Source organism: Mus caroli, chromosome 7 (genome assembly GCF_900094665.2).
Source record: "Mus caroli chromosome 7, CAROLI_EIJ_v1.1, whole genome shotgun sequence".
NCBI lineage: Eukaryota > Metazoa > Chordata > Mammalia > Rodentia > Muridae > Mus > Mus caroli.
The window spans coordinates 139,438,039-139,464,463 of NC_034576.1; the positions used below are offsets into that span (position 1 = coordinate 139,438,039).

The 26,425-nt window shown below is 49.4% G+C and overlaps 1 protein-coding gene across 6 annotated transcripts in view; it reads right to left on the reverse strand.

The window, feature by feature from the left end:
- Ebf3 (EBF transcription factor 3) overlaps window positions 1-19,917 on the reverse strand; it is a 119,504-nt gene extending 99,587 nt beyond the window's left edge. For 3 of the 6 annotated variants that reach the window (XM_021166696.1, XM_021166694.1, XM_021166693.1), the window contains exons 1-6: window positions 19,252-19,917; window positions 18,990-19,146; window positions 18,565-18,628; window positions 17,818-17,873; window positions 14,788-14,861; window positions 12,951-13,019 (exon numbers count right to left, since the gene is read on the reverse strand). In XM_021166696.1, the coding sequence (XP_021022355.1) occupies window positions 12,951-13,019; window positions 14,788-14,861; window positions 17,818-17,873; window positions 18,565-18,628; window positions 18,990-19,146; window positions 19,252-19,385 (554 nt within the window). In that variant the 5' untranslated portion in view covers window positions 19,386-19,917. The remainder of the gene's footprint in view (window positions 1-12,950; window positions 13,020-14,787; window positions 14,862-17,817; window positions 17,874-18,564; window positions 18,629-18,989; window positions 19,147-19,251) is intronic. The other 3 variants (XM_021166697.2, XM_029480083.1, XM_029480082.1) reach the window with 1 other exon arrangement.
- Between the last annotated feature and the right edge of the window lie 6,508 nt (window positions 19,918-26,425).

Sequence of the window (26,425 nt, forward strand, 5' to 3'; positions counted from 1 at the left end):
GTTGTTATTGTCTTAAGCACAAGGAGGTTGTCTTAGAGGCTTGGCTGGATAATTTCATTTTAAAAGTATCTCTAAAATTTGACATCCCTTGGGATTTGTGGTTTTCTCCATCATTATATAACTGTAAACTTCTGTATGTTAGAGATTGGATAATTCCTTTCAGCTGGACCTGGCCTCCAGCGTGCTTGGATGCTAAGGATGCAGCCAGCGCTAACGGGTTGCTAGGGGTTACTAGCCGGTCTTGGGAACAGGATGGCTTCCCAGAAAACATATCAAAAGTTAGAGTGTTCGAAACTCTTCTAATTTATTCTCCTCGGTTCACTTTTTAAATCTCTGCTATCAATTACAAGAACTGCTAGAGGCTCCTTTTCTCGGGCCGCATCTGTAGGACACAACAAAAACAGAACAGAAACAAAGGCCCAGTCTCTCTGAGGTGGCCAGGTTTGCTCCTGTGGAGTAAGTAGCTCTGCTAGGCTGAGCTCTCTGGAGCCATATGTTCTTGAGACATTCTGCAGAGGAACTAGCCTTCAAGCACATGGCAGTCATGGGCTGGTCCAGTCACTCAGCACTAGCTGACAGGGTAAGAGGCTCTATAAAGCCAATTGTCTTCCAGGTTTTCTGCTGTCTCCACACGTGAACTACCTCCCTGGACTTTACCATCCTGTGCACAGTTTCAAAGTTGATTAACATTTTGTCTCTAGGATTATGTTATTACAGCCTTTATGTTTTAATCCATTTTTTTGCACCATGGGAAAAGAAAAAAATACCACTATTTGAGTAATCAAGTTATTCCTGTAAAATCCTAAATAAAATGAGAATTTTATTAAAGATATTTATCTCATACAACAAGAATAAAATCAATTTGCAGTGTCGGTCCAGCATCCAGCTACAATAACATTAAAATATATTGTTTACTCGCGGGTGGGGCCGTTTCTCTTTTCAGATTGGTCAATGAAGGGGACGACATAGCGTCCTCCTTTCAGAATGCTGGCCTGGCGGCTGGACATGGAGGAGAGCATTTTTATTGTTAATCAATGCCAATCAATTCTGAGCCTTGATGTTAAATAGGGATCAATACCACTGGGCTGCAGATGAGATCTGATCTCAATTGCTGAGCAGACCTGCAGAAGTTTTTAATCATAAGGTAAATCAAGACTGGAACATAAGTCAGATGAATTAATATTGGTGGTGGAGGACCTCGCTTGCCACTGATCCAGCACAAGGAAATTTCTGTCATATTTCATTATCACTCTTAGGGCAAGCTGAAGGCAGCGTTTGGGGAGCATTTCTTAGTGGAGGCTGGAGCGCCCCTCACACCACACGGTGAATCCTCACTGCAACTGCAGCCAGCTGGTCCACCGAGTATAGTTATACGTATGCCCCATGAATCTCATTTTATGCGATTAAGATCCATAAAAATTCAATAGCTTTTCTTCTGCAATTCACATTTTACCTGGTGAAATATCATAAGAATTTCATTATCTTTGCAGCTGTTGCCTGGGATCAAGCAAAGGTTATTATCCCCTTCGAAAACACTATAGAATATGTACGAAAATGTCAGGAGGACTGGGCATTTAAAGCTTGATTTTTTAAAAGAAAAACACTGTCTGAAGTTTAGAATAAACTGCACTTGACATTTATGTACCATGATGCATTTCTTGGTAAACTGATTTTGCAAGGAAATTCTTTGAATTCGGCTCTGTGACCAGACTGTAAAAGGAAAAGGGAAAGATAGGAGGAGAGGGTTGGAGAGAAGCAGGGAGGGGAGCAAGTGAGGAGGGAGAGGAAAGAGAGGAAAGAGAGGAAGGAGAGGAGGAGGAGAGAGAGGAGAGGGGAAGCCAGGGTTGAGGAAAGGCAGCACAGGGGTCCCAGAGCCCAGTCCTGGGCCTCACATCAGTTTGTACAGGATTTCCGAACCTTTCATATAACCATCCTTGGGAAGATAGCCCTAAGAACCCTGACCAATTGGAATGGTGTGATCCTAGGCTGGCTCAGGCCCCTTGAAAGCGTTTGAAGAAAAATGGTCAGTGCGGAAAAAGTGATTGATCAGAACGCTCTGTAAATCACACGGCTTCCGTACTGTCCTCCGGCCTCACCGCTAGGGCTCCACCTATGATGATAAATTAGCATTAGATGGGACCTAATGAGTTTACTAAACATTTGGGATTTGTGCTAATAAACTGGCTGGCTGTGAACTAGCAAAGGCAATGAGCAATCCCGCGGCTCTCTCTTATCTCTGTAACATGACAGTTGAACCACGCTTCCAATCTGCGATCAATTCATCATCCGACACCATTGTACATTCCTCACAAAAAGATAATTACTGCTTCCCTGGATCAGAACAGTCATATTTCCTTGGAATTGCAGGCCCTGATAGCAGGCTCTGTCACTGCTGCCTTGAGCCCCACTGTACAGCTCTATTTATGATCATTATTTTCGCCTAAACAAGCCTTTTTCCTCAACTTGATAACGAAACCTGCTCCAACGAGGCGGGGCGGTGACGACATTGTTTCCTCTGCGGAGTGCTTTTACATTTAGTGGAGGCCGCTGGCAAATATTTTATTCAGGGCATTAGTAAAAGTCCCCACTCGTTAGAGAGTGTCACTACCATTCCCTTCAACAACGACAACAACAACAACAACAACAAAAAAAAAGAATCCTGTTTCCAGCCCTGATTTGTTAAAAAACAGAGAGTAAGAGTAAAGCCAGCCACGTCACAAGGAATAAATCAAAACGTGATTAAAAAGACTGTGGCCGGTTTAAAATCACAGACCCCTTGCCTTCTCTGCTCCTCCTTCTGGGCTCTCCCTCCTCGCCTTACAGGGATCTGCCCTGCGGACTGGTCACCTCTCTGTGACCCCCACACACGCAATAAATTACCATAACACATAACTCTAAAACAATGTAAATTAGTTACTGTGCACAGCCTAATAAATGGGGACAAATGAGTTTGGTGCTGGAAAGGGGTCTGGATGCTCTAATTGCTGGGAATAGTTATCCAAGGGTCTTAGCAAACATGGGCCATGACCACTACTCATGACAGATACTCTGAGCCCAGCAAGCACACTTCCCACTGCATTGTTTGTTTGTTTGTTTGTTTGTTTGTTTGTTATTGGGAGCATTAAAGAAGTATTTTCAAAGCATAAGGCATATGTGTGTGTCAGGATATGCAGACCTGAGACAAGCTTGTTTTTACATGGAGCTTTCCTAGGAAGCGTGACCAGCAAGACAGGTTCCCAGAAAGGGAAGACCAGTGTCCGGGACAAGCCCGATGGCCAAGCAGAGTGGGAGAGACCTTGAGTAGGGAATGGGCGAGGGGGGCAGGATCTGCATCTGAGGCGCACAAAGGCCCAGCTCTGGATGGGACCCGGGCTGTGTAGTAACTTGCATGACTCATTATTTGTTCAAAGTAATGATCTTTGGGGAAAGGACCGTTATATTTAGAGCCCGCTTGTCACGTTTAATAAATGGCAGGGACTGCCGTTCTCCGTGAAGCACTCTCCCAGGTCCTGCTTCTCTCCCTGGGGCCTCCCCTGGCCGGGGACCCACAGCAGCCGATGTCTGGGTAACTGATGGCTGCTGCCCAGTGGCCAGCTCAGACTGGTGACCTCTCATGGTGGGGACACACCGTTCATCCAACCCAATCCCCAACTTGTTTCCTGACCCAATCTTCCGGGTGTCAGGGGGCTTATCGCTTCATTGAGAATGTGGAAGTGGATAGGGAACCGTCTCTGGCCACATGCCCGACAACCAGATATCAAGAAGAGAGGCCACCCGGCCACCCCATCCCAGCACACTGATCTGATTTACAAACCTTCCCTAATGTGAAACAAATGCTGTTGGTGTGAATTCATACTTAACCGTAAAAGCCCGAGCACTGCTCTGTCTCGTATTAAATACCACATATAACTCTCAGCAGGCTTTATGTTCTGTTTTACTGTCAGCAATGGCTAAAGCTGGCCTAACATTTTGTTTGGCAATTAGGAAAATTTGTAGTTTAATTTATTAAACCAAAAAAGCCAACAAGAACACCAAACATTGAATTCATCCTGTTTTTATGCCATGGGGCAGCGTGGTTGCCTTTCCAACAATTTAATCATTCGCCTTTTATGGGCCTCCGTGATTTAAATATTCCAAACAGTATTATTTAGGAAATAAAACCCTAATAAGTGAAATTGAGCTGTGCCACTTCAATAAATGTTTAATATAAAGTTAAAATGCTTTAATTTTTTGTAAAGGAGCCAAGAACTTGAAAGGGGTGGGGGGGGGAGGGGTAGCAAGTGGGACATGCAGTTTGCACAAGCTACAGAGCCCTACAAACAACTCTCCACCCTGATGGACAGCACACAGGCTCAGGAATGAAAGAGCTGCACAGGGAAGCATCAAGACTGGAAAGAAAAGAACAAACTTTTAGAAGTGACAAAAAAGAATCACAAGGTGTTAGCAGTAATGAGAGGAGAGGAGGAAAACTCCAGGGCAGGCCACTCCTGGAAACCGCTGGCCTGCAAAGCCTGCATATTTAGTATGACCCTAACTGTGTGTCCCCGAAGGGCAGGCATCCAGGGACAAATGGGCAAGTGCCATGGGTTTGGGAAGGGAGAGGGACAGAGAGTAGGATACTGGGGACAGAGGCCAGGGCAAGATACAGGATAAGAGATACATGCCACCAGACATTTGTCAACCTCCATGGAAGGTACTGTTGTACCCAGGGAACTCTCCAGTCATTTGTGGACTTTAGTTAATTCATATCAGCGTTAGCTGGATATTAACCAGCTTTTCCCCTATCCCCATACCTAGTGTAAAATCTCCACACAGGGAGCACAGGTCCAAATGGTAAGGGAAATTATGCTTTCAGTTTGGTTTTCTGTCAGCCTAAAACTGCTCTGGAAAACAGTCTGGATGCACAGACAGGCAGCACACATTACATAGCTCCAAACTCTCTGCCGTTGGTCTCTGCTGCCCTGGGCACACCTGTGATGCCCACCCTCCCCTCCTGCCTGTAGGGTGGCATTCTACAGAAAGGGGCACAGGTCTCTTAGTGGTAAGGACTTGACACAAACACCTGTCTGCCTTACCTGTCGGAATGATTCTTAGATCCCTAGCCACTCTACCTCTGGCAATGAGCGTTTTGGCAACCTTGAAGGATGCTCAAGGAGAAAGCTTGTCCTCAAGCCAGGGAAGGGACCGTCTCTGACTGCAGAACCAGAAATATCAAGCTGACTTGGTTGAAAGTGGCACCCTTTCCACTGGGCCTATAGTTGTCCTGTTCCTAATGACAGGCCCTAGCCCTTGTCAAAGTTGGATGACCTACTATTCCTGACACCTGTACTCCCAAGGAAGGTGAGACACCCATCTAGGGCTGTAATCAAATCTCAGGCTGGTGCTGCACATGTGTCACCCTCAGGGAGGGCTCGACCTGTTTTTACAGAGTCTAGAGCATCTCCTCTGTACACATGTATACAACTTGGACTCTTGGTGAAAAGCCCCAGAAAAGAAGGCATCCTGCCCTCACAGAAGCCTGTATGCATAGGGCCAGCCTTCCAAGTGAAGGCTGGCTTCCTACTTTGTAAATTTGTCATCAGGAGGGCAAGTGTTTTGAGATTCTTGAACACTGCCAAAGTTGTGTCTGGTTGTGTCGCTTTCACATGGCACCCTGCCCTTGGGGCTTTCTGCTGAGAGAAAGAGCTAGGAATTACAAGCAGGGGGTGGGGGTGAGGGATAGAGGTGGGGCAGGGCTAGAGCTGCCTCCTCCCAGATGTGCAGCAGCTCCTCAGTCCTCCAGCAGAGACATGCTGGAGCCGACTTCTTCCGCTAGTGAGGCCTGGGCTCTGTGTCCTACAACAACACCACCCGAGCCCCTTCCTTTCTGCACATGGTAAACTCATTTCCTAGTGAATTACCGGGAAGGCACTCGGTATGGCCCTGCTGCATTCAGGGGATGCTCACCATCCGCAGACCCTTCCTAGATCTGGAGCGTTTTCTAACTGAGTAACCTTCAATGAAAGAGTTTCAGATGGGCAGGGTTGGTTTTCTTTCTTTTTATGGAGTAGGAGCAAGAAGCGATACAATAGCAAACTGAAGTCAGAGTTCCCCTATGCCCATGCCCATAAACATAGTGCTCTTCATCCAGTTGCTTGGCAAATTTACAGCATTTACCATTTTGACAGATGCGACGGGTTGTTCTCGGAATAAAGTGTTTTAAAGAGCGTTGTCGAGCTTCAAGGATGCAACGAACACTAGTTACCCCCCACCCAAGTTCGAGAAGCTTATAAAATACAAGAAAACCCTTAACCCATAAAATCCCTCCACTTATTTTTCTAAATAATAGCCATATTTTTATTTTAAAGCATTCATAATGCCAGCATAATGTCTCATTATATAGAGTTTTAACCACAAACATTTTGGAGAGATTTGCTACTAAGATAAACAAACAAGAGGAACGTGTGTTCTGGCAAGCAGTCAGGAGCGGACGGGTGAATGGTTTTCATTTTCTCGGAGTGCAAGCTAAGGCAGCTCTGCCAAGTACAGGTTAAGCTCCTCGAGTTCTCACTTCCTGTACCCCCACTTGTCAATCACTTCCTGTCTGCCACGACAATCTCCATCATTAGAGCCTGGAATTTTTATCTCCTCCAACATGCCTCTCGTTGCTACTGTTGAGTTTGAATTCTGATAAATTATTCACCATCTTTGAAAAGTAACCGAAAATTATAGCATCAACTTCAGCCACCTATATCTGGGGAAGATCGCCCTCCTCCTCCTCCCTGTGTGCATCCCCCATGCTTCCATGAGGCCAGCTTCTCCTGCGTTCTCCAGCGTCACGAGAAGGCCTCTGGCCAGCCCCAATTATCTTCTGGTGCACAGAGCGTAATTGTGTGCTTCCTGTAAGCATGCGTAACAGAACTCGGAGTTTGGACGGCTTTCCATACGGTAATCCAATTCGTCCATGCCGTCCTAACACGATTACAGGCACTGGCTATATCTTTGCTCTTCACCTGATAAGGCTGCCGCAGAGGCGCGGGATGGTCTGCGTCAACATCCCTCCTGGAGTATAGCTTCTGACAGCCCAGCTTCCAGCCCCTCCCTCCAGCCCTGCATTTTCATAGCAACCAGCTGCCTGCCGCCGCTGCCTGCCCCTAGCAGGCAGCACCATACAGCTTCAGCCCTTGCAAGAGCTGATGAGAATCTGAGCCGGTTAAGAGTGCTGTGGAAGGCATTGTGGGCCTGTGGTTTGTTTTCCAACCCAATTCTACACCCGTCTGGCCTGGTCACCCTGTGGGCCTTACCCAGCCAGCCCAGGCAGCCATAAATCTCTGTAGGCATCCTTTAGCCTAGAGCAGAGATATAAACCCTAGGCCTGATGCTGGCCCTGATGCCCTATTCACTGTGACACACAGGACTGGCTTATACAAAGATGCAGCATGCCTGATGCACAGTTGTGGCAGGGTGGTGGGCTCAGAAGCACGCACACAAAGTGGGCACTGTTCCTAGTGCTGCCCCCTCTAAATGAGAGCGTGTCACTGTGACTCTAGTAAGCTGCTCGACCTTTTCTGTTTATTTTCAGAAGTTTATGAAAAAAAATTAAAGGATGAATGAACATGGTGAACTTTTTGCCTTTCTTCGTTGGCATACCAGGGAATAAAACAGCCATTCACACCTGAGCCTGGCCGAGCCAAATGGGGCTGGTGCCAACCAGAATCAGAGTCTTTGTAGCCACTCCATTCATCCAAAGTGCATTTTAATATTGCCAAATTTCTAGCCAATATTTTCCCTTCTCTGAAGTCCCCATGTATTAAAACAGACCCAGAACCAAAGAGTGTCTCAGCTTCGCAGCCAAGGCCAAGAAGAGGACTCCAGGGTCTCGAGGCCTATTTGATGATAATTATATTCACTTTCAAGAAAACTGAGAAGGAGAAATTAACGGCAAACTATGCTGTTCTTGCTGTATTATGCATACAGAATGACAATCCGTCATTTCAGAAGTTAACAAACGGTCTCCATTCTGCAGGTTATCCAAATGCTACTGAATAGAAAACCTTGGGTTCCCTAAATGATGTGTAATTAAAATTATTTTTAAAATCCTCCTTGACAGGCCGAGGCTTAGCCAAAATGTAAATGACATTAAAGAAGACAATGAATTTAATTTTATTTAATGTCCCTTTTTGCAGATCCTCATTTACATAGCATTTTTAACAAAAGCGTTGACCTTATAAACGCTGGCATTTGTACAGCTTCGCCGAGTTGGATTTAATCACGCTCGTGCAAGGCCATGAGGGAGGGAGCTTTAAGTTCTCTGCTTGGAGATGGAGTAGGAATAAAAACATCGGGACTGGTCAAATGTTTATCCACCCAGCTTCTGAAAACAACCTGACAAGAAGATGTAAGGGGCTGGGGAATAACCCGGTGCTGTTTGTAAGGCTTGGTAATAATCATACATAATCGTTTGGAAATATAGCTAATAAAAAATATAATGAGTGTTCAGCAAAATCGGCATTAGGCCCAAATTACATGATATTAATACTTGAACAGGTGCAGAAAGGAGCTTTAAATGAGGTAAATGAATAAATTGTCCCAGAGCACAACTGTGTGCACTGACAAAAAGTCAATCCCATGAATAATTCAGCAGGCAGGACTGCCAGCAAAGGTCGGCTCTCTTTGACCTTTGTGACAGGAAGTGAAAGGAAACACTGTTGACTAAAAAAAAAAAAAAGGGGGAGAGAGGGGAGAGAGAGAGAGAAGGGAAGAAAAAAGAAAGAGAAAACCTTCAGTCCTTTTGGGCTACCGTTCTGCCATCACTTTAAAGGTGTAGTAAACTTAAAACACACAAATGAAGCAAAGCGAGGCGTTGGGGGGGCTGAGAGAGAGCACAGAGCTAAGATTGCTGGTGCTTACACCCTCCGACCAGAGACGGTGTGAAATCGCAGACAATGAGAGGTTAAGCAAATAATGTTTTTCTACAACCCAATGTCAATTATGTATAAAAATCTGAGGTCAGCTGAAAAGTATTTTCAGAGCCCACGGGGCTGAAATTCTGTAACAGCTGTTAAATATGACAAAACTTCATGCACCCCCTCCCCCCCAAAAAAGAAAAACTACAGCCATTCCAAACTCTGTAAGAAAGAAAATAGGATAAACAGATGTCTGGCTCCCAGACAGGCAAGTAGGACAGACTTGGAATGATAAGTCTCCCAAACTCTATAGACTAATGCCAGATTTATTGGGGAGGGGGCACTGCCTGCTGCAGAGATGCCAGCGAGCAGGACGCCAGAGACAGTGCCATCTGGAACTGTCCTGCAGAGCATGCTCGCCCTTGCACACAGGCCACGGTGTGCAGCCAGCCCGAGTGGGCAGCCGCACTGCCCTGCTCCTGCGTCCTCCACAGGCTGCAACAGTTGGACTCTGTGTCTCAGTGCTCTCAGGCTGACTGAGGAAGGGGAAGGTAAACTGATGTGCCTTCCCCAGGCATTTCCAGAGCTCCTGAGGAAACAGACCCGGATGGCACAGGCGAATAATGTGAGCCCAAGTGTGGTTTTGGTTTAGCAGCTATGCCGACATCCTGTAATCACTTGCAGCCCTTGGAATGTACGGGTGAAACAGGCGAGATTTATCTGCTCATATTTGGGATATGTGGACAATGGGTGTTCCTAATGAACACCATCTGCTTTTGTGTTTTCCCAGAAAACATTATTTCATGAGGAAAAGAATACTCCCTTCCTTCTCAGCAATGCCATAAAAATTCATGCATGTATATGTGACTGTGTTTGTATTTGCATATACACACTTGCATATGTGAGGTGACTGTGGTTGTGCCTGGCTCTGTGTGTGTGTGTGTGTGTGTGTGTGTGTGTGTGTGTGTGTGTGGTATGAGGAGGTAAGCCTCTTTGTAAGTCGATTCAATTCATGTAGTTCCTGTGTCATCTCTCACTTTACAATGTTATAGTCCTGCTCAACTTGGTAAGTTGCTATATTATTTTAAATACATGGAACTATAAAAAAATTGTTTCTCCAACAGTGTTTTATGTGGAGGGAAACAGTCCACAGAAGGAAAAGCGCCACAATAAATGAAAAGGTTTCTAATGAGGGACACCCTCACGACCCACCCACCCCGTACTTTGAAGTGTCTTCCTTGCCATTTGTAAGTATCTAATACTTCTGAAAGATAACCAAACTAAATTGTGTAATTAATTGATTTAAGGCATCAGGGCCTATAGAATGTGATTACCCTGCCAGAGCAGAGGAGCTCCCTTCCCTGTTCTCATAACACACAAAGCGGTTTCAACGTGTGGAAGAGCTTGGTGTGGGTTGGAGCAAATATGGGCCCATTGATCTCAATTCAGGTTGGAATTATTGGTTTATATCCTCAGGACAAATATGCTTTATCTGGTCAGAACCTGCTAAATGTATCCAAAGGCCATAAAGAGCCAGTGAAGTGCATTGGATAGAATTCTTAAGCCAACTAACCAAGTGACAAGAAGGCTGGTGAGGACCTGTAAACTCACCGATCTGATGGGACATTTGATTCTGCAACCCTCAAGGGAAAAGCCAGGCTAAAAACTCAACAGGAGCAACTAATTTTCAGAGGCAGTCCACGCCCTGTAGAAATGACCATCACTAGGAAACAAGACAGATCTCTGCTGCAAATGACCACAGTGCTCCAAAGAGATCGCCTGCTGAAGATGAGCCTCTCTCTTTGATTAACACAAGCTGTCCTAGCAAACACTAAATTCATTTTTCCTCCTCTAGAAATATGCCTTAAACTGGAGATAGTGCCAATACCACAATCATTTCACAGGGATTTACAGCAAGCAACAAAATGCTAATAGTATTTTGTCATTACAAGTGACAGCTCTCTTAAGAATGCTAAAAATGTACATCGTATTTGTCAGTACATAAAACTACCCTTACCTTAAAATCCCTAACATGGAAGGTGATTAAAATTCCTATAAAATTGTCATATCTTTGAATTTAGTAGCAGAGCAGATTTTTCATCAATAATTAAGACCTCCAAAGCATTTATGCCAAGCGTAAATGGAGCTTCAATCCTCCTTATTCAAATAAACATGGTAAAGCCATTAACCAAATGTTTTTACATTTCTCCCTTCCCCTTGTGCTTCTAGAATATCAATGATCACATACTTCTTGTAGGTTATAAAGGTGTGAATGATCTTTGCATATATTTTAATTAAACAAATATAAGCAAGACACACACACACACACGCCCCCTTAGAAGAGAATTAAAGAGTAAATTCAGTGTATTGGAGGAAAGTGCTGCCCATCATGAGATTAAAAACTGAGTCTTGGGTGTTATTCACTATCAGTGTTCAATAAGTGATTGAAAATGAAGAGATCCAAAGTACTTTTGAAGGGAGACTCAGTGTCTAAAGTGTGAGTCAAACCAACATGGCCTCTCGATCATGGCATATTTTCTAAGCCATGATTTTAAAACAAACCACATTTAAAATCTCCAGCTATCACTGGGAAGATGAAGCATCTTTCACAGTGCTGTATTAAGGGCTAGTGTAGCTGCCTCTCAAGCATCTTCCACCCAGACAAGACTCCAATGGCTTTGTACACTTCTAGCCCATCCAGAGTAATAATAAAATAAAATAAAATGAGTTCCATCACAGGACAACAACCCGAAGCTGTATGACTTCCACAGCCACAACCCCGAAACAAATACAATTACATTGATTTCTGGAGCTCCAGCTTCATAAACTGTTGGACTTGTTCTCAACTGCCTGAGTGACGGCCACAACTGGTCAGCCCTATTTGATTACTAATAAGAGAGCTGTCCCTTCTGTCAGATACCGAACATTCTCCACTAAGCAAACAGCTATTCCAGCTAGTTAAACATTAGCAATGCTCCCCACCGGTGCCTCAGACTTCTTTAGGCTTAACTCGTGGGGTTTTCCGGGTTTAATTTTTCAGACCCTGGACAGCAAAGTTCGTGATCAAAAGATAACTTTGTAATGAAAGCTGTTGAAACTCAACCCCTCTTCAAAACAGTCTAAACCTCTGCCTCACAAAACTGGTGTCATATATACACATCTAACATTTATTCGATTTGGGTACCAATTTCAAAATCTGCAGTCAATCACACACTGGGCCCCTTGCTGCTCCCCATTGTTGGGAAAGAAAGAAATCTTCTCTCCTTCTCAGAATAGCCTGGGTGAGTCAGGAGGGGAAGGTGGCAGTGTTTTGTTCTTTCCACTAAGGCAATGCCAAGTGCACATTAGCACCATTAGGACTAATGATTGGTATCTTAAAAGGATGCCACGGTGCCCAAGGAACATGATAAATGGCAAGATGAGGAACAGCAAACCTAAAGAATGCATATAGCTAATCTAGTTATGGAAATTAATGTTGGAAATGTAACCAGCATGTGTAATTAGTTTCAATTATAACAACTTTGGTTTGTTAGTTACATATTTGCTACTTGACATAAAACGACAGCCACAATTGGAAAAAAATTAGGAGACATTTTGCAACTAATTGAGAGCAGATTAAATTCATTCTACCACTGGGCGATGATTGCAAGAACGCCACCACCCAAGCTTCAACTTCAACGACCATCCGAGGTAAAAATAATAATAATAATAATGCAAAAAAAATGAAATACTTGTTAACAAATTAGCAGAAAGCATTTTGTGACATATCTCTGGGTTTAAAGCCAGAGACTCTCTAGGCATAAAGTGCTCCTCACAGTGAGAGCAGTGGCAGATGAAACTGCTTCCCTTGACAACTCGCAAGCAATTACTGAATCCCCACAGAGCGAGCCACCGGGTTTCCACGTCAACCCACCTGTGCATGATAACACAGGCGGACAAATGGTGCAGTGCACAAGATGAGCCCAGCACCCGCCTCAGAGCTAAGGAGACACTGGAAACCAAGCAGGAAAGAGAGTCTGGCTGGTTGCTACCGGTTTGTTTTGAAAATAAAGAAGTCATCCTTACCTGTCAATGATTACAGGGTCTGAGGGTGTCTCGTTTCTATTGCCACAACTCTTCTTGTCGCAGCACCGGCTGTGGGGCAATTGTAAACATGGGTTTCAGTATGCAGCTCAGCTTTCTCTGTCCAACTTATAATTTCTTTCAAAGTCTGACCAGGAAGCAGTAGGAGTCAAAATATATATATATAGTTTTCCTACTTAGGCAGCTTGACACATTCAACCTAGTGAGTGAGTTCACACATTCTTCCGTTAAACTTCTGTTGTAACTTTCTACCAGAAGGAGCAGAGTTAAACACATCTATTATTACTGGCAGGGTAGCCAGAGCTCCTATACAAATTATAATGCTAAAATGCAGAAAACATGCTGTTGGTGTTTGTCTTTGCAATGAGCTGAGGAGAAAAGGCTGGAGGCTGGGGAATAACTTTTCACAGTCTCAGCCTTTGTTTACCTCCAATTGTCAAGCTGTTATTTCTGGAAAAGATGCAAGATGCCACCTCTAACCAATATTTCTTTGGGGCATTTATTAATTATAAGCACAAAGGCGTGCATCAATCTATCACAAACTCCTATTGTCGCTTCTTTAAGCCTACCTTAACTCTGTTATTGAAATTTTAATTAAAGCAGAAACGAAACAAAAATGTTATGCTTCTCGCATTTTAAAAAAGCATACTTGTATAATGGTTACATGTCTAAATTAGCTAAATTAACACCATATGGTAGGCAAAGTATATAAAGCCTTTTAAAGCTGACAGCTAAAGTGATTAAAGAAAGTCTACAGTCTTCCACTTAGAGCTTAAATCACATCTGTGCGCTTTCTATGTTAATTGCCGTACATGCAGAAGTGGATAATAAAGAAATTCCACTTTATTGGTTGTAATTTATATTTATTACCTGATATGAGGAAAAGTCAGCTTTTGTATATTGGTGCTGTAACAATACCTCTGCTCAGAAGTGGCATTCAGGCAACAGGCACCATAGCCGAGGAGAGTATGCCCCTCAGAGTATGGGGCCTGCTACTGTAGGCTGCAAGCCTGCACAACCTTTTCTTATTATTCCTTGCAACTATATTTCACATGCCACACATACAAAGTCAATGATGCGTTTTTATTCGCCATGTAGGGGCGAAACTCTTGTGGTAGTTAGAAAAAAAACAGGTGGGAAATTGCTCTTCTGACAGAGATCTCAAGTAACGGCACGCTATCTAACAACAATATGAACGATGCATCGCTGCTCTAGGGAAGAGGTTAACTGACAGAATCACAATCCAATTCTCACATACACGAGCTCTGTAATAAGTACAAAAGGCTTTCCTTTTTTTATCAATAACAGACAATTGTATGTCTCAGGATGCGAGCGTCAGAGAAGGAAATACTCAAATGAGTCCCAGTGAACTCTGACTCCTGCGCGAGGACAGATGCATCCCCTGGTCTGTGTGTTCTCTCTCTCTCTCTCTCTCTCTCTCTGTCTCTCTCCGTCTCTCTCTCTGTCTCTCTGTCTCTCTCTCTGTCTCTCTCTCTGTCTCTCTCTCTGTCTCTCTCTGTCTCTCTCTCTCTCTTTCTCTCTCTCTCTCTGTCTCTCTCTGTCTCTCTCAATCACTATATTGCCACAACACGGTCAACATATTAATCCTCTCTGCTGAGCAGCGGGTTGTACTAGCATCACTGATGGAAAAATGAGGCCGGACACCGCTCTGGGCTGGTCTGGGGCCTCCTCCGGCCTGCTAGGTTTCAATGGACGCCCTCTCTCCCCCGCAGTTGGGCGGGGTGGCCGGCGCCGGCGAGCGCGGCCCGAGTCCCCTTAGCTGGCTGGCGCCACGGCCACCCGCTTCCCGGGGGCTCACCTGCACATGATCTCGTGGGTCAGCAGCACGCGGCACATCTCCGGATTCTTGTCCTGGCCTTCATACACGATGGCCTGCGTGGGGAACAAGCAGAGACAGGGGTCACGCAGCGCCTACCGCTTAGGCGCCACACAGCCTCGGGCGCCGCAGGCCTCCGGGGGTGGCAGGTGTCCAGCCCCCCCGAGGGGAGGCACACCCGGCCACCCTCCCACCCTGCCACTTCAGTCAGTCGCGGGGATGCTTCGCTCTGCCGGCCTGCCCAGCTCTTCCAATGGGCGCACCCCGGGCCTGAGCTCGGGAGGGCTGCGGGGAGGGCGAGGCAGGGCCTGCGGAGACCAGGGCACAGCCGGCGAGGGCGCGCAGCCTCCCAGCCGGCTCCTGAAGCTTGGGCCACCGCAACCTGGCGCCGTCCTCTGGCCATTGTCTTATACGAAGGCCCGATCGCTCTATCGGAAGAAGTCGATCAGAGTGCGCTGCGACTACAGACGCCGGGAGAGCGCTGGGCGCAGGGGCAGCCCTCCTTGCGCCACGAGACGCTGCCCAGGCCCGGCTGCCCAGTCGCCAGCCCTGCACCCTGCCGGCCGCACACACACACATCCCCCCGCCCCCCCGGAGCCCGAGCAGAGGCCGGAGACTTGGGCTGCGTGGCTAGGCGTCCTCCGACAGCAGGAAGCTGTGCACGGCGGTCGCACGTGCTCGTGCCACGCCAGGGAGCTGGCGGCCCGCGGGAGGGCCCGGGCCCGGGGGGCGCCCCTGCCCGCGCGGCCACGTGCTTCTCGCCCGATGATATTTAGAAAGAAAAGTGCTAATGGCCAATCTGGTGTTTATTTTCAAAGTGCTAACAATGATTTTTTTTTTCCTCGGGTAAAAAGGCAGTGTCTGCGCGCACGCTCGGGTGGGTTTTGAGCAGAGGCTCCGCCAGATGGTGCGAAGCCCTAGGTGCGCTCACGCCGGCGCCCAGCCCGGCTCCGCCGCCGGGAGCCCCGGCTCGGCCGCCCTCGCCGCCGCCCGCCTCGCCCAAAGAAGAGGAGAAAAGGCCACTGGGGGAGGGGCGGGAGGCGGGGGCCGCCAGCCGCAGGTTCCGGGCAGAAAATTCCTCCAAGGGGAGGGCTGCCCTCTCCGCAGTTCCCGCCCCCCCTCCACACGCACACCCCCTGGAAATTCTCTGGAAATTACTTCCAACCTCCTCCGGCACTTTCCTGCACTTCCAGGCGGACAAAGCCCTTTCTGCTAGGCGTCCGGGGACTGGCTTCCTGGGAAGAGGAAAGAGTCTCCGCAAGCCTTGGTCCGCGGCCTGGAGCTCAGCCCGCTCGGAACCACAGAAATGGTGGGAGTCACCACAGGCCAAAGAGCCGCCTGGGGCTGCTGGGCTAGCGGCCTTGGCGACACCAGTACTTCTAAAAGAATGGCTTGTCCTCCGATGATCCCCGTATTTATATTTGATTTATTTTTTATTTTGTAGCACAAACAGAAATCCATAAACTGTCGGTTCAGCGCCATTGACTCTTTGATCAGTTACTGGGCTATTTCTTTAGTCCCCCCCCCCCATCCCCGTCAGTGAGGAGATTAAATGCCTTTATTTTCTGCACCGTGTAGACTGCAAAGGTACTAGGCTAAATGAACAATAAAAGTGTACTTTAAACGAAGCCTCCTGTTTCTCCCGTACGTGAGGCACAGAAACTTAGCAGTGCCTGCAAAAAACCTCCTAATTAGACTACCGCGATTCTCAAAACCTTTTTGCCCGACATACAAAGGAAATAAAAGCCGCCTGACAAAAACAGCAGCAGAGTTCCAGAGCTTCTGTGAATCGGTGCAAGGCTGGCAAAAAGGCACACCACAGTCTGTGTCAGAAAAACACGTTTACCTGCCAGACCTTTGCTCCAGAAGAAAACCACACAGCTCTTCGGCTGCAGACATTAAAACCTCATGCTCTGGCTGCCTAGGTAAGGACAAACTTTTTCAGAGAAATAAAAATGTGCAAATTGTGCTCAGAGAATGGGAGGCGTGTGCGCAGGCTGCAGGAAGCTCTTTCCCACTTGGTTCATAATACCGAAAGTTAGCACCAAAAATGAAGAGTCTACTTTCATTTCTAGTGTGACCCTGCAGCATGCAAGTATATCCTCCATTCTAAAGCAATCAGTGCAGGGTGTGCTTAATTTAGGAATTCTATATGCATACACCCAACACTCTATTTTAAGAAAGTGGAAACAATGTCCTTAAAAACAGTAACACATCACCCAGTACAACATTAACAGCCAGAGACTGGACACCCTCAAAAAGCAATGAGGCATCTTTCTGCAGTTAATCACATTACTGATAGCCAATAGTTATCATCCGAAAAGTTGACCAAGACAGGTTAAATAATTTAATAAGGAACTGCTTGTAATTATGTTATTTACAAGGTATGACAGAGGGTGAGAGAGAGAGCAGAACAGTGATGGGTTTGAGTGACCCCTGGAGCTCAGACTTTGAATTATGGAGATGGGGGGCTGAGAGGTGAAGACGGACTAGAGGGGAACAAGGTGACTTTTCACCCCAGCACATTTAACTTTTAAATCCAAATACATGGCTCGTGTTACCAGACCATGGCACTAGAAAGGAGGAGGGGGAAATAACTAAGCCAGCCTAACTCGATGAGCTTTGGGACAGTCAGTTGTCTTTGTTGAGGGGAGGGGTCCGAACCCCCATGAAATGGTTTTCAAGCAGAGAAAGAAACGTTTAAAAATAAACAAGGGGGTCTTGGAATTTTTCTGTCAAATATTAATTACCATAATTAATTAAGACAGAGTTTGATTCCAATCGCAAGTCATTTAATAAAGCATATATGTCCTATTTTAATGACAGCATAAACTATTGTAGCAACCGGTCCATTTATTCCAATAAATATGGAATTCTCATTAGCATGTCAAGGAAGCGAAATGAAAAACAAATACAGGAGATCCATTTGTCAGTCTGCTCTCTCAGCCCCAGGACAACCTCAGCTCAGCAGAAAGGAAAACACAACGAGTAGAGAGGCAGAAACTTTCTCACCTGTTTGGTCATTGAATCTATGAGGCGGACATACAGATCTTGCTCTGTTCTGACGCCTGTGAGGGGAAAAAAAAACAGACAAACTCTCAACAAGCTTTTAGCCTGAACCTCAGGAGGGACGCCCGGGCCTGGGCAAGCCAGTGCCTGGGACCACTTTAAGGCAATCCCTACAATATTGGGAGGGAAACAGAAAACCCCAGTCGCTCCTCACTGTTTTCTTTTCTTAATTAAAAGTCTTGGGACTCTTGCGGTTCGCATTTGAAAAGGTGTAAGAAGTCTGCCTAGCAGTGAGCAGGCCAAGAGTGCAGCTCTGGGCCCATATGGCCATTTATTTTTCGAAAAGAGAGTGCACCTATGGAAACAGAGTCCGAACTCCTTTCGACTCTCGAGGGTCCTTTCCTTTCTAAACCGTGCACAGGAAGTAAGTTATGCTCGGCTTATGGAGCTACCCTCATCCCAATAATTAACATTAATTTGCAAAACTGAAAAAAGTCACTTAAAAGTGCTGTTCTGCAGGCGCCCTTATCGATCCTCCTTTACTTTCTACTTCAAGCCCCACCGGTTAATCATGTGAAGTGCCATCGACTTATCGATCGTTTATGTTTTGTTTTCTTTCTATGCCATGAGAAGATTTCGTGTTTACACCCATGTCATTTTAATCTCAAAATCTTTATGTCCTGGAACCATCGAGGGAAGGGAGAGCCAGCGCTCAGGGCGAAAGGGCAGTCAACAAGCAGCGGTACTCACCATTGCTGTACAGTAGCTGCAGCTTGTAGTGAATGCCGTTGTTGGTTTTCTCGTTGTTCGGCTCCTGAAAGCAACGATAAATAATTGCATTTAGCGTGGCCGCGTCTGGCGCGGTCACCGCGCTCGGTCCCCCTCCAGGACCGAGGCCCCTCGGCCTCACACGCTGCAGGCAGGATTCCTGGCTCGCAGCTACGCGGTGATGTCACTTTTCCTGCCGCAAGCCCAGCGTTCCCTCTCGCCCCCAGTGAGTCCGAGGGCACAGAGAAGTTGCTCGGCCCTTGGCGGGGCCTGTGCGACCGCACGTGGCGGCGGGGTCGCCCGGCGGAGCGCTCCCGCCACCGAGGGGGGCACTCGGACCCCATGCGCGGGCACCGACTGCCCCCTACTCCTGGAGAGGGAGGGTGCGATCGCCGGTGTACACTTACTTTCTCTTTCTCCACAAAGTCCACAAAAGCGGTCCTTTCGATCTCCACCGGCTGCCCCTGCCTGTCGTAGAGCGCCAGCACGAAGTGGAAGAAATTGGATTTCCGGAGGTTGGAAGGAGGCTGCTTCTCGAAGTGCGCCCGCGCCAGCCCCACGCCGCTGCAGGAGGAAAGGGACAGCGGCCCGGTGAGCAGCGCGGCGCTGGCCGGAGGAGGGGGCCGGGCCGGGCCGGGGCCAAGGCGCGCGGGGGCGGCCGGTACGTACCTCTGGGCGGCCGTGTTGGCGTCCACCACGCCTGCCGTGTGCATCCACGAGCGCACCGGGTTCATGCCGCTGCCCAGCGGCTCCTCCTTCATGGTCGTCCCCCCGCGCGGAATATTCTCCTGAATCCCAAACATGAACACTGCTGGCGGCGGCCGCGACTCCCGGCCGAAAGCGCGTCCGCGGTCGGCGGCGCTCGGGGCTCGGCGGCAGGAGGCTGCCCTGGCCGCCCTGGCCCTGCTCGGCGCCTGCGGTGCGGCCCGCCGCCGGCTTCAGCCCGTCCCGGGCAGGCGCCGCATACACCGGCGGCCGGGCGCTGCGGACGGCCGGGGACGCGGGCGGGCTGCACCGGTGGCGACGCGACGCTTCGGAGGAGCAGGGCGCGGTGGACGCGGTGGCCGCGGCGGCGCTTGTTGTTGTTGTTGTTTGCAGGCGCGCTCAACGTGGTGTCATCCTAGCCAGGCGGCGTCCGCGGCTGCAGGACACTGCGGGATCGCCCGCTTCTGGCGCGGCCCGCCTGCTCCAAAGACAAATAAACGGGGCAGTGAGTGCCGCGGCGCAGTCCCGGGCGCAGGCGGGGCGCGGCGGGGCCTGGAGCGGCGCGCGCAGCGGACGGAGGCGCACAAAACTCAGCCCTCTCTCCCCGAGGAATGGACCCTTTCCCGGGAGCCAAAACTCGAAGCCCCCGGGAGCGGCGCTGTCAGAGGGTGACGTCGGGGGGCGGCGCCTGCGCCATATATGGGAGCGGCCGCCCCTCGCCGCGCCCCTCGCCGCCGCCGCCGCCGCGCTCGCCGACTGACTGCCTGACGGCGCCGCGAGCCGGCCCGAGCCCCGCGAGCCCAGCGAGCCCCGCCGCCGCCGAGCGCCACCGAGCGCCACCACCGCCCCCGGCCACGCGCCACGGCTCCACAAGCCCAGCCGCGGCCGAGGAAGTTACCACCCGCTCAAATAAATCTCGCAAAGAAGCGAGCGCAGCCAGTGCATAAAGTGCTGCTTGGCCCGTTATACCTGCCCACAAGACCTGCCACACAGTCAAAACACCGTGGGTCGGAGGAGGAGGAGCGCCCCAAGTCGCCCACACGCATGCAATAAATACCAGGGCAGCACTGGCTCTGGGGTGTCCCAAAGAGAACAGCAGGAAGAGGCTGGAAAGGCGCGCGGGAGGAGATTCCAGGAGAGGGAGGGACAACAAGGGGCTGGGAGAAAAGGGTACCTAATGCCCCTCCTAGGGCTCCACACACCCTGCCGCCACCAGGGCAAGAGGCGCTGCTCAGTCTGATTTCTAGGCAGACCTAAGGCTGCTGAAGGGCCAGTGTGCCCACATCTGAGCCCCGCTGGGTGTCCCATGCTTTCTACCCCGGCAAAGCCTGCTGAATACAGGGCCGGGGTCCACGTCGGAGACAGGTTCCTCCAGATGCCCCCTCTCCCTCCGGTGGCCACAGGAGTTTCGGGTCCCTGGCCTGTTCTTGGGTGCGGCAGTGACAAAGAAGGCCGGGCCCTCTCTGGGCCGACGGAAAGAGCGCTCAGCCTCTCCGGCGACCCGGAGCTGGTGTCCAGCCTGTTACATGGTCCGTGCGGTGGCCAGATCTCCCCACCTCCAACCGCCTGAAAAGCAGAGCAGACACTGCGGGCGCCAGGGACCCTGCCCTCTGCGCCTCCCAGCCTGGGTGAGCGCGCGCCCTGCGGCTTCCCGACCTGGTTTCGAGGAACCGGGAGGGCAGCTGGGAGCCGGCAGCGCGTGGGCTCGGAGGCCCAGCTCAGGAGGCCCGGATTCGGTTCCCAGGTGCTCGGCCCACCCAAAGGAGATCTGGGCGACGCGCGACAGAGGCCCAAGGGACGACCTGGAGATGTCCCAGGCTCTTTCCTGCCAAGAGAAATAAGGCCCTTCTGGTTTTAAAAGAAGAAGAAAAAGAAAAGGTTTCTGGGAGCAAGTGTCGCAGGGCAGCCTCTTCCCGCCGGGCCTGGGGTAGCTCTTCCTTTTTTGTGAATTGGTGGTGTGTGTGCGTTAATATTTTAATTAATCGGGAAAATCGAAGTCCGATTTACGTTATCTGGGGACCCCCCACATGCTACTTGGAAGGGGTGAGAGAAAAGATGTGCTGGAAAGCAATCTATTTTGCTGGTGTTGGGGGTTAATGACTATTGCCAAAGATAAGTGAATTATCAAAGCTGTTGCGCCAGTCCCATCTCAAAATCCATTACGGGGCCGGCCGTCTAATTAAATACGTAAGTATAATAAAATCATATTTTATGACTATTTGAGGGTAATGAGATTAGTCTTTAGAAGCGATCGCCACATATTAAAAATGCCACTGTCTATAGAATGTTAATAACCTTAAATCAAAGTGTATGGAAACTCCTCACGATAAATTAAAAGAAAAATTCTGTATTCCTAATAAGCCCAGCATTTTCCACTTACAGCAGACCCCCCATGCAAGAGGCAACACTTTTCTCCTGGAAAGACAACACAGAATAAAGTTGGCCATGGGTGGAGGGTGAGGTTGAGAGATGCTTTGTCTCTGTGTGTTCCAAAGCTTGGGAGCTCACACTGGGTGAGCGACAGGGCCAGCATCAATGACAGAATATGCTAAATGCCTTTTTAGGCAGAGATGAAGTTGGGAAAGGGGTACAATGCTTGCTTTGTAGCACACTTCCTAAAATGTCCAGCCTGGGCTGGAGGTGCCCGTCCTTGCGCTAAGGCAAGTGTCATGCTTAAAATCATTTACAGTATCTTTAATTCAGATTACACGCGCCAAGGCGATTTAAATCTGATTACCAAATTAGAAGGTTTAAAAGCAAATCCTTCTAAATCTGATACTGTTGACTAAAGAGGGGGAGAAAAAGTTCCATAAGCCCATCACATAAGGTAACGATCCTGCCCCAGAAAGAAAGGGGGTTTTAAACCTTTTTGACAACAAATGCAGCTGCCCCGCTATTTTGGACGATATTAAGCGAAAATGAATGCAAATCTGTGTTCGGCAGCCATCTGGCCCGAAATGGGGGAATCAGCTGTCTCACAACAGGCTCGGAGGCTGAATCCATTTCAGCTCATTTTCTACATCATCTGGTCGCGCACCCAAAGCGTGGAAAATACGGTCTTTATCATTCACCAACTTTATCTTTTTTGTCACTCTACGGCTGGCTCTGAGCTGTGAGCACAAGGTCTAGCCGTCCAGGAAGGGTCTCCACCCTAGCCTGCTGCAGAGGAGCCTGGGTGGGCAGCCCCCACCCCATGCCACCCTCAGATTTTCGATTTGATAGGCAGCGAGGGACAGAGCACCTAGGCCAGAGGGTGGGGGAGGGGCTGCGGATCAAAATCCCTAGAGCCTTCCAAGACGCTGGGAGCACCTCCCTCAGGAGCCTGCTCCACCCCCTCTCTGTTCCTAGGACAATCAGGCAGCCAGAATCCAAAAGGGGAGTACGCAAGAGCTGGCTAGTACTTTGGAAGTTGCGCGGACGCGCTCTGGTCAGTGACCTAACCATTCTCCCAGACCTCTCCTAATGGTCAGATGGGCGTCCAGGGACCTGGTTGGGAAGGACCCGACCTTTACCGTGGGCCCTGCGGTCCACGACTGCGGAGGCGATCACTCCGGGCCCCGCGCCCAACGCGATTTGCACGGGTGGCCCTAGAGCTGCCGCCGCCGCCGCCTCCTTGGAGGGTGGGAAGTATTCCTTTTGTGCGGATTTACGGGGAGAGGCTTCAATGAGCCCCCTCACATTTGCATTTAAATAGCAGCATCAAGCGCTTCGCGTGCCACACACCAGTGGGCTCCCAGATGTCAAGCCGGAGTCAGTCAGATGGCCAGTGCCCAGCTGTCCTCCCTATGTCGTGCCGGAGCAGGCAGTGACCTTAAAGAGACAGCGCTCACCGCCCCTGGAGCCCGACTCTAGGTCCCGCATGAGAGTCAACTCGTCAGCCTCTGTTTTTGGGCATCACCTGAAATCTGGAGGACGGTCCAACCTCCCAGGACCTGCCTCTAGACTCACAGGGCACTATGTGTCCTGGCCGCAGAAGCACGCCATTAGGTTCTCCTCCCTGCCCACTCCCGGATCAGTATGCTCCAGGAAGACACTTCCCCACCCTACTCCATTCCCTGCCCCCAACTCGGTGTGGAGCAGGGCCTGGAAGGGGGGAGGGGTGACCTGGTTCTGGCTTCTGATCCACCCCCTTGAATTTTTCACTAAATTGTATCGCGGGGTACCAGGGATACAGGGCACCAGGTGCCACAGAGGCAGCACCTATCCGATGTCCGGGGTACCCTATATGTGTTCTTTCTTGCTCGACAGCCAACCCCGCAACCATCCTTCCAAAAGTAATAAACTCCATTTCCTGCGCTGAGAAGCCCTAGCCAGAAATTCCTGGAAGCAGCCGTGGAGTATCAGAGGTACACAGGCTCCGGTGAGAGCTGCGCCTTCTAGGGGCACAGGGCCCCAGGCCCAGGTTACCTAGTTACGTCACTGAAGCTTTCGGTATTTTGAAGGGGTGAGGAGCAATGAGGCAAAGTCCCGCGATTTTGTGTCCACACAACCAGGGCTTAGTTTCAGAAGCTGCCCGCCCTCCTCTCTTCGGTGCCTCGGGGTCGCTGGGCCTCTGAGCCTTTCTCCAACCTCCAGGATCATCACAGGCTGGGGTTTTGCAAGGAACTCCGAAAGGGAGAGCAGGGCTGGTTCTGCGCTTGGGGGTTGGAGGCCCGAAAGGCCGGGAGAGGAGCACTAAGATTTCTCGCACTATGAACGGGTGGAATTGCCTGACCGATTCAGTCCCTGGCCGAGGCCAGGGTTCTATCTGATGGCATAGGGTCACTTCAGTCAGTAAGCGGAAGAAATGTAAGGGCTCCGCACATGGGCAATTGCAACCTGTTTAACTGAGCAGCAAAGGAAGCTGGCCCAGGTTCGGTTCCTTTCTGAGGCCAGAGAATATGCCTTCACCTCTCTCCAAGAGAAAATGTAAGCCAATGGACCTTTGGCAACAGGAGCCAAGGCCAAGTTGGGCATCCCTGTGCCCTTGAAGATAAATAACTGAGCACCTAGTACCTGACACATGCGACGCAACAACCTGCACCTCTCCCCTGCCTTAAAGGGCAGGAAGCTCGGTGGGGTTCAAGAGAAAAACGTGAAAACTCAAGGGTCGTAGGCTCTGGTTTTCTGTGCCGCCTCCTCCCACAATATTTATTTTGCACAGTTAAGGTTCCTGAATCCCGACCCCGGGTACAGAAAATTTTTCTGAGTGAAAAACGTGTAGGCGCCTCCTGCGGAGGCGACCAAGTTTGACAAACAGCGCCTCCTGGGGTGGGGAGAGCGGAGTGCGGCGCAGCAGAAAGGAGAGCTAGAGCGCTCACCCGCCTCAGGACTGGTGGCCCCTTCCGCTCCTACTGGATCCCAGCATCTGGTTCCTGACTCTTGGACAGCCAACGCACCTAGGCCTTGCTGAACTGATAACCTCAAGGGCGTGTAGAAAGCACCACTCGCCGCCGACTAGTCCTAATTGCTGCCCACGTGCGCCTGCTTTCTGGAGCCACCCGGAGCAGGATACGGGACACTTAGCCCGCGCTGCGAGCTCCACGCAAACTCCCTAGCTGGAGAGAAAGGTGCCAGCCAAGTGATCCCGCGGAAGCAGCAGACACGACCATGAACTCGCTCAACTGTATCTCTGGGAAGCCCCAAGACTTCAAATGGAGCCCAAAAGAGCCTGTGTGTGCCTGGGTTCCAACAGCGTGCAAAATTAGAAGGCAAACAGTTAATTATTGTCTCTCTGCCCTTACTTTTCCCTAGCTCCTTCGGTCACTTTGGCTGGCCCTACAGTTCGGAGTGAGTCCTGGGGACTCTTCAGACACACCGGGAATCCCAACTCAAACACGCGGAAGCTTAAGTTTCTCCCATCCCACCTTACAACCTTAAAGGTCGCCTCTCCGAGAAAAAAGAGAAAAAAAAAAAAAAAAGCCGCTTTGGAGGAGCAACGGAGCTCTGAAAGACAGCTGGTGTGTGGCGGGGTCTCTCAGACCCGAAAAGAAGCAGCGATTTAGCAACAAGCTGGGATTTCCCTAGCTGCGTTCAGCGGTGCTCTAAAGGCGGTCCTGTTGGATGCCCCAGAACCAGCGCCTGGGACACAGAGTCCACACTGCCTGCCCGCGCCAATTTACAAAGCAAACTTTCCCCAGAGAAGTTTTTGGATCGAACAGCGCACAAAGTGCGCCAATCAACACTTAAACAGAACCAAACAGTACAAACACGGATCGATCAGATAATTTCAGATATTATAATTGGCTTTAATTAAACACACTGCGTTCTAATTAACTCTGAAATTTTAGCATGCTTTGGGACACTGGTGTCTGATTTGATATTGTCAGTCCAGATGTCCTAATAAAATTCAATCCTCCACTCAAGACTTCAATACTCTCTAAGAACAAAATGCAAATTAAATGTAAAACCTAAAGTATCGCCAAAGGTATAATCAAGAAAGGTGTCTCAAAACTTCTCACTTTTTATTACGCAGGAGTTTAAAAATGCAGATTACATCTTAACAAGACTCCTCCAGCAAGCCATAAATCTTAACTCTTTCCTGGACGCTGATGGGTGCCATGTTCTAGCCCTCAAAAGTTTGCCAGTAGAATTCCGTATTGAAAGGCCAGTTAAAGGAGTTGGGAACGGGATGAGGGTGGACCCAGAAGGATGGCCTTTGACAGCCATTGAGGGCGTGCTCTCTTCCCCTTACTTTTCTCACTCCTTGCCCCATGCACGTTAACCCAGACGCTACACTGCCATCCCTGTGCGCGCAGATGGGTGAAGTGGGGTTTGAGTTAACCAGTGAGCGACCTGCTCAGATGCTGGAACTGCGATGATGCCTAAGCTGAGAGGAAAAAGAAAGCTCACTGCCCCTGGGCAGATATGGTCAAGTCTTCCACCTGGCAAGAACAAACCCTTTAGCTCACGGTCAGGGGACTTCTATGGAGGAGTATTGGGTGGCGGGCAGCAACAGGATTGCTCCTCCAGGGAAGCCAGATGTGGGCCGTGAGACCGGGTATGCCTGTGGCGACACGCTCTGCAGCGACTAGATGCTTTATCAACTCCGAGGATCTGCTAAATTTTACAGACTAGAATGAGTCCTACTAAAAGAAAGCTATTCCCACATTAAACGTGTGTATGTTTTCCATACTAATGGAGTCACTTAAAGCTGTTG